We start from the raw sequence: 17435 nt of genomic DNA on the forward strand, positions 1-17435 counted from the left end.
ATTTTTTTTTTTTTTTTTAGGGGCCCTTCCTGCTCATTAACATGTAATTATACAGAACATTAGTATTAGAAGAAGTATATAATATTATTTGTATAGTACTCAGAACTATACGATGATATTATTAATTTAAGTTCAGATGAAAGGTACACGGTCCCTCCCCCAAACCATCATTACTATGATGTAATGTTCCTACTGCGGCATGTTGGTAAATTATAAAGAAAAATGACAACATACCCTAGAGTTTTTTGAAAACTATTAAAACATACAGAAATGATCAATTGCTACTGAATTTAATTACAAAATGTAGTCCTAATGTCATGCTGTATAATGCAAAGAGACTTCTGGTGGAATAAAAATTGGATAATTGTCACAATTAATTACAAAATTTCCATTTACTTGTTATTTTGTATGGATTAGAGAGTTTAATCCTGTGTGCCCATGAACCCAGGAGCCTTAGTTAGGTGTAACTGTGTGGAAACTGATGAATCTTGTGTTACCTTGTAGCTGACCTCGTTGGTAAGGGAGCAAAATATGTAGGTCATTTTTAAGCATCTCCCATCGTTAGCTTTGAAACACTGTATTACAAGTAGAGCTTGTTTTGCATAAAATTTCAGCTTTTGGTTTTTGAACGTGGATGTTATCAAAATGTATACATGTTCCTGCTTTTTGAAAGTCAGTGGTCCATCTATGTTGTCCCAGAGAAACAAGGCCATCTGATGATGTCACACCACTGATGAGGGAAATATAACCAGCAGATGGCTGGAAACATAAACCACTTGTGTTGTCAATAGTGAGGAAGTGAGTGCACGTGAATGTGGGAGATGTTTGATTTGCAGAAGTGGGGTCTGTCTGAACTCTCTCTAACCCTGTCTCTGAATGGTAATGCCAGTCTTGCAGACAGCACACACTATCCCCCTAGGCCCATAAAACACAAAGGAACTCTGTAAACGCATGACCTCTCCTATGAGGATATGAAAACCATCGATGGTCTCTGCTGCTTTTACAAGACCCAAGGGGGCTTTCATGCGGAGTCAAAGAAGTGAAATAACCCCTTTGATAAGGGTTTAAATGGTGGGCTATACAGCGCCAACACAGTTCACTGTGACCAAAAGGCCATCACTGACCGCTGTGTATGAGCATCGGAGAGGGGGTTAATGGCAATGCATCTGTAATTTAAACCCTCACTTCCTATCTGAAGCAGCTCCTCAGACTAACTCTCATTTGCTGCACCCTAAGAGCCTGCTGTTGTTTAGTCACAGATATTTACTTACAGTGGACAGACCGAACAGTGGATATATTTTTGTGGGTAAATAGAAAAAAGTGTGGTTATCCATCCATGAGTGGTAGTAAGGACCCTCTCAGAAAATATAAGTAGTATGAGCTACATATCTATCAACTATAGTTGTGACCTACTCTGTAAATACAATTAGGAACTAAGGACAATAACACCACATGGAGAGCTCAGATTTAAAAAAACATGGCACATTGTTTTTGACACACATTGGCACAAAATAAAGTATCATAAAAGATAAATAAAAGAAACAGTAAAATAGATTTCCTCGTATATCTCTGTGGTTTCCAGGACACTAATGTAATTTGCTTTGGGGAGCCACTGTGACTGAGTAAAAATGGCCAACATGGCTTCAGTGTACACACACACACTGCACTGTTTATGCTCTTGAAAATATAAGTAAACAACATCAAGATAAATTGCAGATTTATTGGCCTGTCAATTTGATTAGTCAGGGGCCAGCAGGGCCTGTTTTGAATGAGTGACAAACAAAACAGGAATTAGTGTGTACACATGAAAGAAATAGGCAGAGAAATACAGAAAGGTAACAATGAAAGAAAAGGCAGAAAATAGAAAATATCAGAATTAGGAAGAATGCAGGAGGAGGAGGAGGATGGGAGAGAAAAAAAATACACAAATGGTGCTGCAGAGCATGTGAGGGAAGAATGAGAAATCAAGTGAGAAAGAGCTCTGTGAAGACAGCAGTGTAGTCCACCCCCGCTCTGCTGCAGCTCCTTGCATGGCCAAAGCTGTGTTCATTCATTGGTGCCGCCTGTGTTAAACCCCATAGAGGGGAGAGAGGGAGAGATGAATGGCACTTGGGCTGAGCTGACTGGTGTCTTTGTGAGTGGCAGCCACCTAAATTAAGCATGGCTTTAATGTATAAACACCAGAACAGGGACACAGACACACACACACAAGACAAAAGCACACACAAAAGGTCAATTTGTATGAACACAATAATACACAAATACATAGACAAAATAGCACAAGAATCAATATGAGTCTTAAAAATCCCCAAACAGAAAACCCCACAAAGGTCATTAACCTCAAACCTTCAGCATAATCGCTCAAGTGCTGCACGTGCATGTAGTGTCATCTTCTTCTGCCCAAAGCCAAAACCATATCAATTACTCCTCATACGTCGCACCACATCACGGAAGACAGACATGCTGTTGACACAAATTTTTGTCGAAAGAGTGTCACACCCTGCAGAGCCCCCACATGCTGGATTATTCTGAGCAACGGTTAGTTTCTGGCAACCAGTTGGCAAGTTATCTGCTGGTCACACCTACTGCTAACACAGAGATTATAAAAGAACACATGCTTGCCTAAAATCTCACAGACTCACATACTGTACGTGCACATGCTTACACGCACGCGCTCTTTCACACACACACACAAACAGAGCCAACAATAGGGATGTTTCAACTGCAGCTTGAACAATCAGAGTGTTGGCGGTATAGGTTTGTCAGAAACACAAAGGATATTGTGGACGTTTATGGAGGGATTATATATTATAAATTAGCTTATAGAGGGAAAACAGTATGATATAAATCAAATTAAATACCCAGAACAGGAAGTTTGGCACATATATTTGTGATCGGTGGGCTAAATGTCTGATGGCTTTTTATGTAGTGACAGTAATACATAGGACTTTGATGCACCATTTCTTCTTTTAATTGAGAGATGAAAAATATTTTTTAGGGGCCAAGTCATGTGTGTGTGTGTGTGGTGATGTGATGTTTACAGCAGAATAGTGGAAACTTTTGGGGGTATCATGTGACCAGCTTTGTCGTCTCTTATTATCTGGCAGGAATGTTGTGTTAATCCTTTTATCCTCAAAAAAAGAGAGAGAGACTGAGAATAAGACTGAAGACAGAGGAGTGAGAGAGAGAGAGAGAGAGAGAGAGAGAGAGAGAGAGAGAGGGCATGACTTAAACATAAATCCTCAGAATTCCTAGAATCTGAAGAACTGGGAAAGAACAACAAATAGGCTAACATGTGAGAGATGGGAAACGTGAAAAATAAGGGAAAATGGTCACCTCATTCTTATTACAAAGTGAAAGCAAACACACTGAAACAGGCCTAGCGACATAGAATCATAGAATCATCAGCAAAAGGGATTTACCTTTTTGCAGAATAAGCAGGTGATGGGGAGTAACAGTGTCAAAAATACAAGTGAAGAACATAGTGACATTACACACAACTGACATGGGAAATGTGATTGTGGCATACATCCGCAGTAACAGTTTCCAATCCCATTCAGAGAAGACAGTCTAGGTCTGCACTTCTAACAATGAAAGGGGTTGCAGTGACATTTTATTGCTGGTCTGTGTTCCAAGCATGTGATTGTGTACAGTACAGACATTTGCAGAAGCAGCGAATGCTGTCAAACTCTCAGCTTACTTTGACCTGCTGGACGTGTCACACAAAAGATCACAATGACCTGCTAAGAGCGTACTACCTCTGAACAACAAGATCAGAGAGACAGACAAAGAAGAACCAGAGCAATCAATCATCTTTAAGACCCCTTAAATAAAGACAGAGAAGGGTGATAAAAAAAGTGTATTACAAAATTATACAGTGGCACTGACCTGCTGAGAAAGCCAGGGAAGGACAGGCGCACAGGGTATCCATAACGAATCATGCGCACCATCTCAAGCACGCCAATGTATTGCAGCTGGGTAGACACATGGAAGCTGTCAAAACTGTCTGGCTGACTACTGGAGTTAGGGCGCACACACTCCACAAAGTGAGGAGTACAAGCCTGCAGTTTACTGATGACCTCTGACAGTGTGTTCTGAAAGAATAAAAAAAGGAGGAGATACAATCAAAGACACTTGTAATTTTACAACAGAATGAGAAACAATTGTACTACTTTACATTTATTAGTGTTCAAGTCTGGAGAACCCTGCGGCTGTATTTAGTGACTGCAGCCTCTTTTGATGTAACTTGATTTGTGACTCGAGTGAGATCACATTCTGTTTGTGACAGTGGTCTGATTTTTGGGTGTGAAATTTTGCCTCTGGAGAACACTTTAAATGAGTGCTGTTCTCTTTCTAAGGCAGAGTGAATACGAACAAGCTTTTTTATCAAGATGCTGCATTCAAGGTCGCACAGACAAATGAGCATTAACACTGACATCTGTGTTTTTTGCCTCACACTGACGTCAATCTATACACTGCATACCATTAGGTACAATGCTCAATACCTCACTCCTCATCTTTGAACGCCACTACATTGCATTCACATTGCCATCTTTCCTCCAAACATGTATGCAGCACACAGTGGCTGTTGTTCATTGTTCATTCATTCATTCATGAAGAGGGCTTCATGTTTGGCTTGGTACAGCATCATTCTTCAGCCCACTCTCTCCTTTCCTTCCATTCCCCGAGGGACTTGTCGACCACAAGTCCACAACTCTGATTGTGCCAAACACTGGCTTCATTCAAACCAAAGGTGCTGCTTCTCTGAACCACAATTCAGCCTTGCGTCAGCAGCAGATGCTGAACGGCTCTTGTCAAACTATTATTGCTGCTTTATATGGTTGTGAAATCACAATACCAAACCCTGAATAAGACAGAGACTTTATTGTGAGGGGAAAAACTACAGTGACTAAAATCATAGCTTGACCTTAATAGGGAACGCCAAATAAAATATCAACAAATATGAGTGGAGACATGGTTTTGACTGATTATTACCAATACTAAGCATTTTAACTGATTTAGGGCAAGGTTTCACATCTGGGATAATTCTGCAGTACAAATGGCTCATACCCTGAGCTGGACAGCCACTGTGTTGGGTCCACAACGCTCCAGTCGTTGGAGGAATGAGCTTGAGCCTTTCTTCTTCAAAATCTGGAGAGGGGAAAAGATAATGAAGAAAAAAAACACACAGCTGAGCATCTCATTTAAAGTAGCCACTGAGGAACATAATACATTATAAACAAATATTATCATCCAATTTAGACTTTGCGGGTATGACTAAATTGATGCCGTTTGTTTGTGTTTATACTAACACACTACACCCACTGGAAAAGTCAGTCCCAATTATGTTTTTATATGCTTTAAAGGCCAACAAGACCAGTGGAATTTACTGTGTTATACAGTCTTACTCCCTGTGTACAGTTGTACAGCAGTATTACCTAATGTTACCGTATAAGGCTGTTGGGACAGATCAGAGAAGTGAAAGGCATCTTATGTAAGTCTTTGCTCTATGGCTAATGAGCCACAGAGACAGCAGACAGGACCTCCTGAAAGTTACACAACCAACAAGCCTTTTTCGCTCACACATGTGCACCACTACACTGTATTTTCTAAAACACCAAAGTACACTACATGGAGAGGAAAGCACAAATGTACACTGGACAAGAAATCCTGGTACATCATATGTATTGTTTATCAGCCATGTCATTTGTCCTTACATGATTGTATGTTACCAAGCACACTTGTTCCTTGACTTAATGTGCATGTGTATGCATGATTGAGTTTTTATCTCTTGCATAGTCCTACAAACAAACCCCATCCCTATTTTATATATAGCAGTGTGGTGGGAAGTAGCTTCAAATTAGATTCCCCCCCCAAAAAAAAAATTCCTGTTTTTCCATTCACTGCCACTGCTGTCAATTTCACTGTCACTTAAGAGTGATGGTGTTCCTAACTCCTACATCTTATGTGGGACCACAATACATACATTTTCAAAGAGAAAATCTTTGACTAACATCTGCCTTGATACTTAGATGTGTGTTGCTAGTTGAAGTAGCTACAGGTATAGTTCACTTGCAGACACTACACTGTTACAAATGTATTGTACCTTGGTGAGATCGTGGTACCTCCGGGGCTGTTGGGGGACAGAGCTGGCATTCAGAAGGGAGGATGAGGGCATCCTGTGGAGCAACAAGGCAGCTTTAGGCCCCCTCAGCCCTATGCGGCCATGGGCTGCTGGCACCAGAGAACCAGTCTGAGTCAGCTTGGACTGGAAGAGCTGCTGCAGCAACACACTCTCACTGGCTGCCGGGCACAAAGCACATACAAGCAGAGAGGGAGGAAAATAAGGGCAAAAGAAGCCACAGTATTGGTCGAAAAAGGGGGTGGAGGAGAACAAGGTGAGGTGGGATGAACAGAATGAAAGTAGGGAAGAAAGAAGGCATAGTTGAGGGGATGTAAACAAGGAAGGAAAGAGGGATCGGAGGAGGGGTGAGGGTGGGAGGGGTGCATAAAGTTAGACTACATGTAAACAATCAGTCAAACAACAAGAGAGGGTGGACCATACAGCATGTGGAACAGTCCACAACAACAATGAGCTCATTCACAAAGCCAAACATGTGTGTTAATGTGGGTGTGCGGCTCTTATCTGAAAGGCTGAGAAAGAAAGAGAGAGATGCAGGGAGAGAGTAAAGGATGAAGGCCAGTAAGCGTACTGAGCAAAGAACTTAAAATTTAAAGCGATGACTGACAGCACCTGGATACTGACTCACAGCAGTGTGCAAAAGTCTGGGGTTTTGTTAAGATTCTTATTCATATTGCAAAGTATCAGGGAAACTGGTCCTATCTTTGCTATGTAGCATGACAATAATCCCAACATACAGACTCTGAAATAACTATTTACAGTTGTAATAAGCGGATGCAGACGAACTAGCTTTAAGACTTATAGTGAAGAAGGGATAGCACACATTTATACCAACGCAGTCTGTGTCTGTGTGCAGATGAAAGACGGCGATGCAATGACTCGTCGGTTGGAGGGATAACGGCCAAGTGTGAGTGAAGGGCTAGCCTTTAGAAGATTAGCCTCATCATGAAAATTGCAGCAATTAGGCTGCTGGACGTGAGGCTAGCCTGGCAGCCAAACAGCGACTGCCTGTGTCCTGCTAACCACAACACCCTACATCTGGCACCTTCTATAGACAATATACACACAGACCGAGCTGTCTGCTGCATATGGGAAACAAACGCACACGCAAACACAACCGCACTTAAACAAGGAGCAGTTCTGTGTGACGCTTGTTTATGTGAGAGTGCATCTTTGTGACCACAATGTGCTCATATGCATGTTATTCATTGGGTACTTACACTTCAGCGTAAACAGGAGATTCTGGGGAAGGGAGTCCTTGTTTTTTATGAGTGATCCTGTGAGGTCGTATGAAACCTGAAAGAAAAACAAAATCATACACAGGCATTTATCAGATACTTTAATGTTGATATTTTTGTTCCACAGGTACTTTTTTCTTGGCTTTCTGTTTTAGCACATAATACCTAAACGGTATTATACATGTAAACCCTTTTATTTGTATATTACATACAAACCTGTCCAACATAATGGCTGACAGTAAAGGCTGGGCCTTGGTCTTTGGGTGGAGGGTTTCCGTTGCCATCCTTGGTAGTCAGAGAGAGCCCTTGAGTGGGGGTGGATTCCAGCTGTGCAGACAGTCTCTTGTACAGAGTCTGCTCTACTGGCCGCAGGCTCTGGCTCTCTTCATCTAGCACACACAGCAGTCCCTGAGGCTTCTGGAGGATGGGCAAACAGATACTCACATTATTTATGTCATTCATAATGACAGCACAATTGAAAACAATATATATTGTTTTATTTATTGATCTCATTAGGGTATAGCCGACCTCTCATCTAACGTAAATTCAGTCCAACAGTTATTTGTTTTAGAGGATTATTATTGATTGAAGTAATGTACACAGTAGGGTGAAATTGAACAAAGGTCCACTTTGGCTCCATTTGTGGAAATCATTACAATTTTGATTATACTTATTTTGTCAAAGCTGTGGGTGCACTTGCAGTGTTGATTTACTTCAAGAGGGATCAAACTGGACTGGACTGGTCACAACCAGAAACATACAGTACCTGGAGAAAGAAGTCCAGAATGACTGGATGGTTGCTGGGGGAGCGTGGGGTCTCCATGGTGATGCCCTCCTGCAGACACTCAGCCTGTTCCTGCTGGAATAGCACCTCGGAGACGTACTGTCTTAGTCGCTCGTTGGTCATGTTCACACACAGCTGGAGAACACACAGCACACAAACAAGCCCGTAAACGAAAAGCACACTTCAGTGCACATGATGTAGTACCTCAGAGATACGTATGTTTTTCAAGCAAACAAATGCATAAATACAACCTTGAACATTACCTGTTGTGGCACCAGGGGAAGCCAGTGGGACATAAAATAAACTGACATGTAACACAACTGACCCCGAAATTATGAGGGCTGTTAACAGGGACACCTCTATGGTAAAAGTGTTCCCATTGAGAAACACAAGGACTGAGGCATCCAATCACAGCACAGAGAGAAGTCAATCAAACGGGTTTGTCACACATATGTATATAGATCTTGTGGAGAGGTAAGAAAAAATACACACACATAAAAAATAACCACATAAAAGGGTTGTTTGCAGTCCACTGACATCATTGTGCTGGCAGAACATTGTTTTAAAGCTACTGTAAGTGGCAGATTTAAATCCTCTATGGCATAATGATGCTGTTCAGGTTATTGTTAGAGAAGTAGTAAAGAGTAATGACAGTACAGTTCACAGAAATACATTCATACTGCCACAGTTTCAATCACAAATGCTGTAACCATGTTTACGGCAACATCTTCAACTGGCTCACCCTGGCAGGCAGCAGCTACATGCTGTCACAGCGTGGCCTTTTCACGGGATTAATGAGCAATAAAATATTATGTAAAGTATCACATCATCTCTCCTTTCTGTACCTAAACTGACATTAAATAATTACTGGAGTGGTCAAACAGAATAACTTTTCCCATGGATCAGGGGGATACTTATGTAAGGGAATACAGAAGTAGATCAGAAAAATGGGAAAAAACACCCTTTGCGGGCACAACAGGGATTGAGCTGTCATATGATCACAACAGTACCGTAACACCATCTCCCTTTACAGAAAACTGCTTATGTAGTTGTTGTCCGGTTACAGTCCTGTTATCCTTTGCAGTGTTTGTCTACCCTTCTCTTCAAGCTAGTCAAGTCCATTAAAGGCTTAGTCCCAGCAGGTGGTTGATTGAGTTAGCTCATTAGCAAAGTGCTGAGCAGGTACAACACATCCCTGACAAACACAGTTCTAATTAACAAGCTCTAATGACCCTGATCATGCTGTGCTTGTGTATGTCTCTGCATATATGTACATGTGTGTACAAACATGTCTGAGCTTGTTTGTCACTGATGTGCTACATCTCCTGTAATGGCCGGTATACAATGTGCGATTTTGGGCTGACCCAGACGAAAGACGACGTTTAGAGGAGAATTGTGGAGCTATCTTTGTTTGTGGCTCTAAAACGGTAGTCTTACATCGCACTGTGAGTGAGGTTCAATGGTGGCCGTTGTCAGCGTCTTGCGACCAAAGATAACCTGAGATAAAAGTTCTACCGGTGTCAGAAATTTACAATGACTGATCTCAGTGTGACAGCTGCTGACGTTACATATTGACGTACGTTGTAACCTGCGTAATCTGCATGCATCAAACTTGACGTGGTACTAAAGTTTATTAGATCCACGTCCCATAGTGTGTCATGCAATGGTCTTATAAGATTGCTAAAAACTGCACAGTATTGAGGCCATAAGATGTAGTTGTGTTTGTTTATACAAAACGAACTCCACCTCTTCTCTCTTATGTGGGTGGCAGGTAATGTGTGCAGGATGATATTTATAGGCAGTTCTCATTGGAAAAAATGCCAAAAGAAAAGAGGCATGCAAAGCCAGAGATAGTTTCTTCTTTTTGTTAGTTTTGTTTCCCTGTTGCCCTCTTTACCCCTCTGGCACTTCCCTAAAGAGGAAAGGTTATGCAATCCCCACACACTGTCCCCAATAAAAACTGGGAGAAACCAGTGGCTCCACAGGGAGGAAGTGTAAGCTTTGAGTAGCAGGAAGAAACACTTAGTCTGTTTTTTACAATGAATTTTACACACACACAAGCAAGCAAGCACGCGCACACGCACAGACTCACTGGATCCCTACCGATCTTACAATGGAGTAGTCTATTAACAGTGCATGCCTGACAAGCACATGGAAGATTTACAGCCCATAACAGGTGAGTTGTACAGAGCTGTACACTCTGTGCTCTATAAAACATGATCACACATGGACAGACTGAAAACAACAAAACAATGTTGAGGACAAGCTGTGCACCTCTATGTGTAAAAACACACAGAGGTGAGAACAACTAACAAATAAAGTCAGAATGAAGTAGACTGAATGAGTTAAGCTACTTGATTTATTTGACCAAAATTAGAAATGTTAGTGGTAATATACTGTATGCTGATATGAGGAACACACTTCAGATAAACAAAAATATTCTTTCTGCAAAAATTGAAGTGAAATTTGTCTGAAATGTGTAAAAACAGCATTCTCAGTTATAACACACACACACACACACTGGTTTGAAGCTGCCTATTATGCTAACATGTCGCACACAGACATTCATTGTCTCAGTCGTTAGTTCATTTGAGGACAGCTGAAAATCACGCCACAGTCAGCCACGAACCTCACCTCATTCATTACGATTACAGACAAAAATGTCCGGACTGAGAGAGATAAGGGCTCCAAATATTTTAACAATTTGATTAAGATCAGTTTGAAAGTATGACATACTATTCAGAGAGTTTTTTATAGCTCAGGGCAGCCACAGGGAATGCATTAGGAGAAATAACTGGTCAGTTAGTAGGAAAGAGGAACAGAACATTGATGTTTTATTTAACTGAATGAAATCTAAAAAAAGACTGTCCCACCTGCTCAAATCCATTTCTCTGAAATTCTTCAAACCCAAATATATCCAAGATCCCAATTTCCAAGGCAGGATCTCTGGAAGATATATATAAAAAGATGGAAACCTTGTTTGTTATATTACCATTTTTTTTCAACATGAGAACTTGTGTGCTTGTGCCACTCTGACAAGAACTATCATGCCTGTGTAAAGTAAGTGTGTGTGTGTCTGAAGTGGGTGTGCCATGAGTGTGTGGTTGTCAAATTTATTACATTCTGTGGTTGGTGTGTAAACAAGGCAAAGCACACAAACACATTCCAGAAGATGTAGCTGGGGTTATCTGTCAGTGTGATAAGACTTCACAACATCAACAGTGCCAAGGATCCCATGACCTTCAGCAGGGAGCATGTGTATGTGTACTTAAGTTTTTGCGTGTGTTTTAGACCTCCACCTTAGGTGTGTCCTTGTTATGTGTTTTCAAATGTGTTTGAACATGCATGTCATGTAATATATACTATTATAAACCTCATAAACCATACCACAATATTAGCACTTCAGAGGCCTTGAATGAGTGACGTGTGCAATGATAACAAATATCAATCAACAGCCACAGAATCTTTTCTCAAAGTTTACAGTAAAAACACACCCAGCACATAAACACATGCACACACATGCACACAGCTTTACCCGATGCTGTCATCCTGTCCCTGAAGGTAGTCATTGATGCAGTTGACCAGACAGCTGAAAAGCCGTCCATAGATGGCTTTGGCGAGCTGGTCTCGGTATTGCTCTGACATCTCTACTGTGTGGCGCCGAGTAATAACATCACCTGATTCGACAGGGATATGAAAACATGATTTCTTGCATTGGACAATTTAGATGACAATGTAAGCTTCAATTTGACACAGGGTTCTCTAAAAACTTGTGTGTGACTAATAAGTTTGTGGCCTGAGTCATTTTCAGCCTCTTATCCTAGGTTGGCTATAGCAAGGTAGTTCACCAGTAAACTAGTAAATAAACAACTCTAAAATTAATGGCAGTATTCTGTTATGTCAATACCTTTAAAGTACTGAACATCAGATGTTAGGGCAGTGCTCAAGTCATTGGAGGACACCTGCAATAATCCAGCAACTGTATGAAGAAGATGCACATAGAGGGAGAGTGGAGAAACAGATTAAATGATACTGACACAGTGATCAAAAAACAGCATTAAACATTAACAGAGCAACAGTAAGCTAGTGCTTGAGAACATCCCAGAACTCAATCCGCTCTGCTCAGACGATGATATCACGCTGACAGCACAACATGCTGAACCCTGCCACAGCTGATTCCCACTTCACTCATAAGCGGAGCTGGCAGCGATTAGTCATCACTGGATTTCTGAGCAGAATCCATAAACAAGCAACAAAAACAGGTGACAGCAACCCAGAAACCCCACTGCTGAAGTCAGTAGTCATGACATCACATCTCCCTGACAACGGCCGGCACTTTCCCGTTCTGGCGCTGATGTCATTTGTTTACTGTCTCACAAAAGGTCAAGAGGTCACAGGAGCACATGTAGTGGTTGTATAATGAAAACAGAGGAGGACAAAAGTGCACCCAAATAGAGGGAGACAGTGTGCATAAGAGCAGTCTCTCCTCACTATGGTTACGTTTTGGCAGAAAATGTGGCTTACCAAACAGGTGACTGTCTGGCCATTAGCCATTACTTGGCATGCTGCCAAGCAGAACTCCATGAGAGAGAAAGGGGGAGGAGCTATGAGGAGGTAAACAAGATGAGTCGGTGTAATGCACCACTCCTCCTCCTGCCTCTTCAAATCCTGCCTCCGCACAGTCTGGAAATGTGTTCCGGGTTATGTTAGGGGGCACTAACCTCTCTCCAGCAGTTGCAGGTCAGAAGGAAAAGCCGTATCAGCATCTGTCAGTGCTGTAAAACGCAGGTCCCCAATATGGAGCACAGCAGATAGCAGTGTAAATACAGATTCAACCTCCTATAAGAAAGAAAGAGACAAAAAAAGCATTGATATTCTCTTTTTATCTTGATGTCAACAAATCCTATGAATAGACCAAAAACTTATCCTACTAACTAAATGATCCCTCAAATAGGCCTGTGTATGCAGCAAAAGCTTTATTACATTTAGCCAATTTGCAGATGTGTGTGTGTGAATATGTCTGTGTGTGCACTCTCTCAAAGCAGGATATTGGAGCTGATACCTCACAGATAAACACCAGCATTAGTCTCTGTCTGACACTCTATACAAAGCTAGACCCCGCCTGCTTAGGGAGGAGAAGAAAGAGAGCGAGGGAGAGAAAAGGAATGATAGGGAGCGCTAATGGCGATTGACCTTTGGGTCTGGACTGCGAGTTGTCCCCTGATGAGAGCTTAGACAGAGACCAATGGGTGGTCTATCACTTCCACTCCTACTCACCCCCACTCACACCCCTTCTTCTGTCCCTTGGTCTCTTATCCATTGGACAGAAGTACCCTCTGATAATACTGCTATCTATTGCTCTATGCCTCTGTCCCTTATGCCTTGTCTGCCTGTATTGCCTGCTACAGTATTAAAAGGTGAGATGATGGTCACTCACTGCTGATAGATGCAGACTTGCAATCTAAGAATAGAACTTGATAATGGGCTGGGAGCACAGCTGGTAGTGCACAGGACACACTGTACCAGTGCATGCTACATGCGAGCTGTAAGCATAAATCAACAGATTATAAGATTGTCCTTTGCATTTGGTCACGCATTTCATATGGTCTTTAGATAGATGCTTGATCTAGTGCTTCTTGTACTTGAATTGGGAGTACACACCGTAACTGTCCTTGGCAGCTATCTACTGCTATACTATAATCCCCCAATACATTATTCATAGGATAATTAATTAATGGTGTGTGGGCAATCCCCACTGTGTGAATCTGGGAAATTACCTGTGCCCATGCCATTTATAGGTATTAATTTCCTGAGCGGAAATGATCTGATCTTACAAATTAAAAAAAAAAAAAAACTAATCATATACTCTGTAATTCCAGAGGGCGAACAGACTGTGGCAACAAATATTTGCCGTAAAAGCTCATCGATCAATGGTCTTATTAGTGGCCTGTGACTACCAGGTCTGGTCTGTGAGATCAACATTTTTAATTGTCACTGCTGTCAGTAACCTTTGGCTCAAAAGACCAATCAATACCTGCTTGTTGAATCCCAGGGCTCGCAGGGCTTGTTTGACTGCTTTAAGATGTTCCCTGCTCTGGGTAGAAGCTGTTGCTATAGGAGGGTTCTCTCCTGGAAGTCGTCCATTGAGATATCTGAGGTAAGAACAGAAAGATGGCAACAACTCTGACAACCAGAAGTTAAACATAGACAAGAAGGTGAAATGTAGCCTTTATCTGCCAAATATGTGCCAATATGTCCAGCAGGAATTTATGTGAATGTTTGCATGACAGGCTGTAAGAACTCTATCACAGACACTGAGTAGAGACACATGATTTGGTGTCATGCCAGGAGGGCTAGCGATCTTCTGAGGCTCCAAAACAGACTGTCCAAGAACAGTGGTAATAACAGTACACATGAACAGTGGGTTCTTGGCACAGTAACTCAGTCACACTGTGACACTACAAATAAAAGTGGAAGGACAACATAAGTACAAATACAATAAAAAAGGTATGCACGCACATGCACGGAGCAGCCTTTATGGCATAAAACTGCATTGTAGTTTATCAACACTGTAGCCTTAAAGTGGCATGTACATCTGAGAAATGTAATGAACGTGTGTAAATATAATTTAGTGTAAATACAGCACCAGATAGCCACATACCTATGAGCCAGGACATTGTTGAGGTAAAGTGCACTCTTCTCTTCAGCTGAAAGGCCTTCAGCCATCAGATAGAAAATCCTGAAGTTGTGTTGTTGAGGAGGCAGGTGAACAAGACGAGACTTCTCCAGCATGTAGGTGTACACATGGGCTTCAACAGCAAATAAGATACATATTTTAATGACAGGAAGGTATAAATTACAGTGCTAATTATAATAGCAGTCTTTAATCTGTAGCTCTTAATACATTGTCTCATTGTCTAAAGTGGAGTAGAAGAAAGAGTAAAAATTGTAAGTTAACAGTGGGCAAAACATAGGCTTTTACTGCCCCCTGTTGGTGCTTCACTACCAGGCACAGCACATTGTAGAAAAGTACTATAGATAGATAGATAGATACTTTATTGATCCCTGAAGGGAAATTCAGCATATCATCATAGTACTATGCTGTACATTTTTAATACATATTGTATAATTGATGTCTGTGGTCATTATATCATTATCATAAACCTTACTCAGTTATTCAAGAAATAAATAATATATTATATTGATTTCAATCAGTATACCAGACTGATAAAAGTATACCGATCAGAACATACAGATTGTGAATAATCCTGTATTAGAGTATACTTCAACAACTAAATGTCCTGTCTTTATTGCAGAGTATAAACTGAACAAATGACAACCAATTCACATCCAGTGCCATAGTGATGGAAATGCAATTTACCTCTGAGCGGTGTCCTCCTCTTATCACAGTATTGGATGGTCAACAGCTTGATAAAGCGACTTGAGTTGTTGTTTCTCAGGGTCTTTGCATGACCAAAGGCTTCCAAAATACAATTCACCTGCACATTTCAGCAGAAAAAAACACATTATGCCTTTAAAATGTCTTTTAGAGTTAGTCTGTCCTAAGAATAACCACACAAACCTAGATTTACAAGGAGCTCTCTTGACAAAAAAAAGGAGTCTGTTTCTATACCACTTGGTACCACTAGGTGTCAGTGTACATCCATTATCTGCCTACTCTATATTTTTTGTGTCCCAGAATGATAAGAGAGCAAGTTGACCCAGATATCGACTACATAACGATGACTTCATCCAAACACAGCACTTCCAGGCTACATGCTGCTTTGTTCCAGATCTGATAGACAAACTGATTAATGGATTGAATTCAGTACACGTGAATAATGTGCAAAGCACCATGAGTAAATCTGAACTGGGAGCACAAAAAAGGGGATATACTGTGACCTCAACGACATTTGCTTTTCAACACACATGATATCATTTGCTTTTTTCATATTCAGAGGGTGGGAGGTTAATACTGACTTGCTTTGTAAAAATGTCAGCATATATTATGATTCCCTGTCTTATCTACTCAAGGAAATGCTATATGATAACCTCTGATGCTAAAATGGTGAGTAGCACAGGCAAAGGCTCCATACCATTTGCTGTGATAATCCATACACGATACTCACTCCCCTACCACAGCAACACAGTGTGATACTATGGATTCGCACATAAACACTGCTTCACAGCACACTGTGCACTCTGATTTTCTTTCTTTGATCACAGAGATTGTGGGGGTATACGGAAAAAGCATCAAGAGACACACAAATATTAATGTTAAAAAAATCTCAATAAATGTGCAAGATTATTTTGCTATTTGGGAGTAACACAATGGTTGAACCCAGGTTATACAGTGCACATGTTTATAAGTCATACAAGCCTATTGACTGCTTGAAGTATAAAACAGAACAGTATCTGTCAGACAGACTTACATGTTTCATTCTTGGCTCCAGCATGAAGCCTTTGGGGCTGGAGCGGGCTGTCAGGTGTCTCACTATGTGCTTACATGCCTCTGTTTTCCCTGAACCACTCTCACCGCTACAGAGACAGAGAGAAAGATTTGTCATTTGTATCTTAGTTGGTGTAACTATTGTTTTACAGTGAACAAGAAAGCGATAGTTTACAAGCTATATATACATATCAAATATATTCAAATGTTAATGTATGTGTATTTTCCTTCATATCCATGCTTGTATGTTTATTTTCTTCAGATTTCGAGGCACACATGAAAAATACAGAACTACAGAAAGGATACAACATGCAATAAGCAACAAAACATGCTTGTGTCTCAAGAGAATAGGTGTGAGATATTTGTCATCACAGGGTGTTCCTACATCTGTCACATCATCCAAATGTCTCCACCTACCTGACATCACCCCTTCAGGGACGCCCTCCTCCCACAATCTATCCCTTCCCGATGAATGCCAATAATACTGCGCTGCTGACCACCACTTTTCACACACTGTTGAAACTTATCTGGCAGTGTACTGCCATTTTTAATTTTCTATTGTGTGGATATTAAGTGTGACATAAGGTACCTCTACAGTACATGCACTGACACTCACCGACATGCAGAGAGTTGAGACCTGTGTAGTAACACCAAGCAGATGGCTTTGGAAGGTCAGAGGCCCTTACTAATGACTGCAGTATGCTGTACTGTGCTGTTTGTTTGAGTGCATGTGTGTAGCTATATTTCCTACAAACAGCCCTGCTGAGTGTGAAGTCCAAAGGTCTTTTCACTGTCTTTTCATTTACCAGTTTTTTATTAGAT

At 41.2% G+C, this 17435-nt stretch overlaps 1 protein-coding gene across 2 annotated transcripts in view; it reads right to left on the reverse strand.

Moving 5' to 3' along the window:
- Positions 1 to 17435, reverse strand: part of myo16 (myosin XVI) — a 77771-nt gene that overhangs the window by 16163 nt on the left and 44173 nt on the right. For both annotated transcript variants that reach the window (XM_028393506.1, XM_028393505.1), the window contains exons 14-27: positions 16597 to 16702; positions 15546 to 15663; positions 14826 to 14973; positions 14199 to 14316; positions 12886 to 13003; positions 12072 to 12143; positions 11700 to 11841; positions 11038 to 11110; positions 8147 to 8299; positions 7597 to 7797; positions 7363 to 7438; positions 6107 to 6303; positions 5071 to 5151; positions 3889 to 4094 (exon numbers count right to left, since the gene is read on the reverse strand). In XM_028393506.1, the coding sequence (XP_028249307.1) occupies positions 3889 to 4094; positions 5071 to 5151; positions 6107 to 6303; positions 7363 to 7438; positions 7597 to 7797; positions 8147 to 8299; positions 11038 to 11110; positions 11700 to 11841; positions 12072 to 12143; positions 12886 to 13003; positions 14199 to 14316; positions 14826 to 14973; positions 15546 to 15663; positions 16597 to 16702 (1809 nt within the window). The remainder of the gene's footprint in view (positions 1 to 3888; positions 4095 to 5070; positions 5152 to 6106; positions 6304 to 7362; positions 7439 to 7596; positions 7798 to 8146; positions 8300 to 11037; positions 11111 to 11699; positions 11842 to 12071; positions 12144 to 12885; positions 13004 to 14198; positions 14317 to 14825; positions 14974 to 15545; positions 15664 to 16596; positions 16703 to 17435) is intronic.

This window comes from Parambassis ranga, chromosome 21, assembly GCF_900634625.1.
Source record: "Parambassis ranga chromosome 21, fParRan2.1, whole genome shotgun sequence".
NCBI classification, from domain to species: domain Eukaryota; kingdom Metazoa; phylum Chordata; class Actinopteri; family Ambassidae; genus Parambassis; species Parambassis ranga.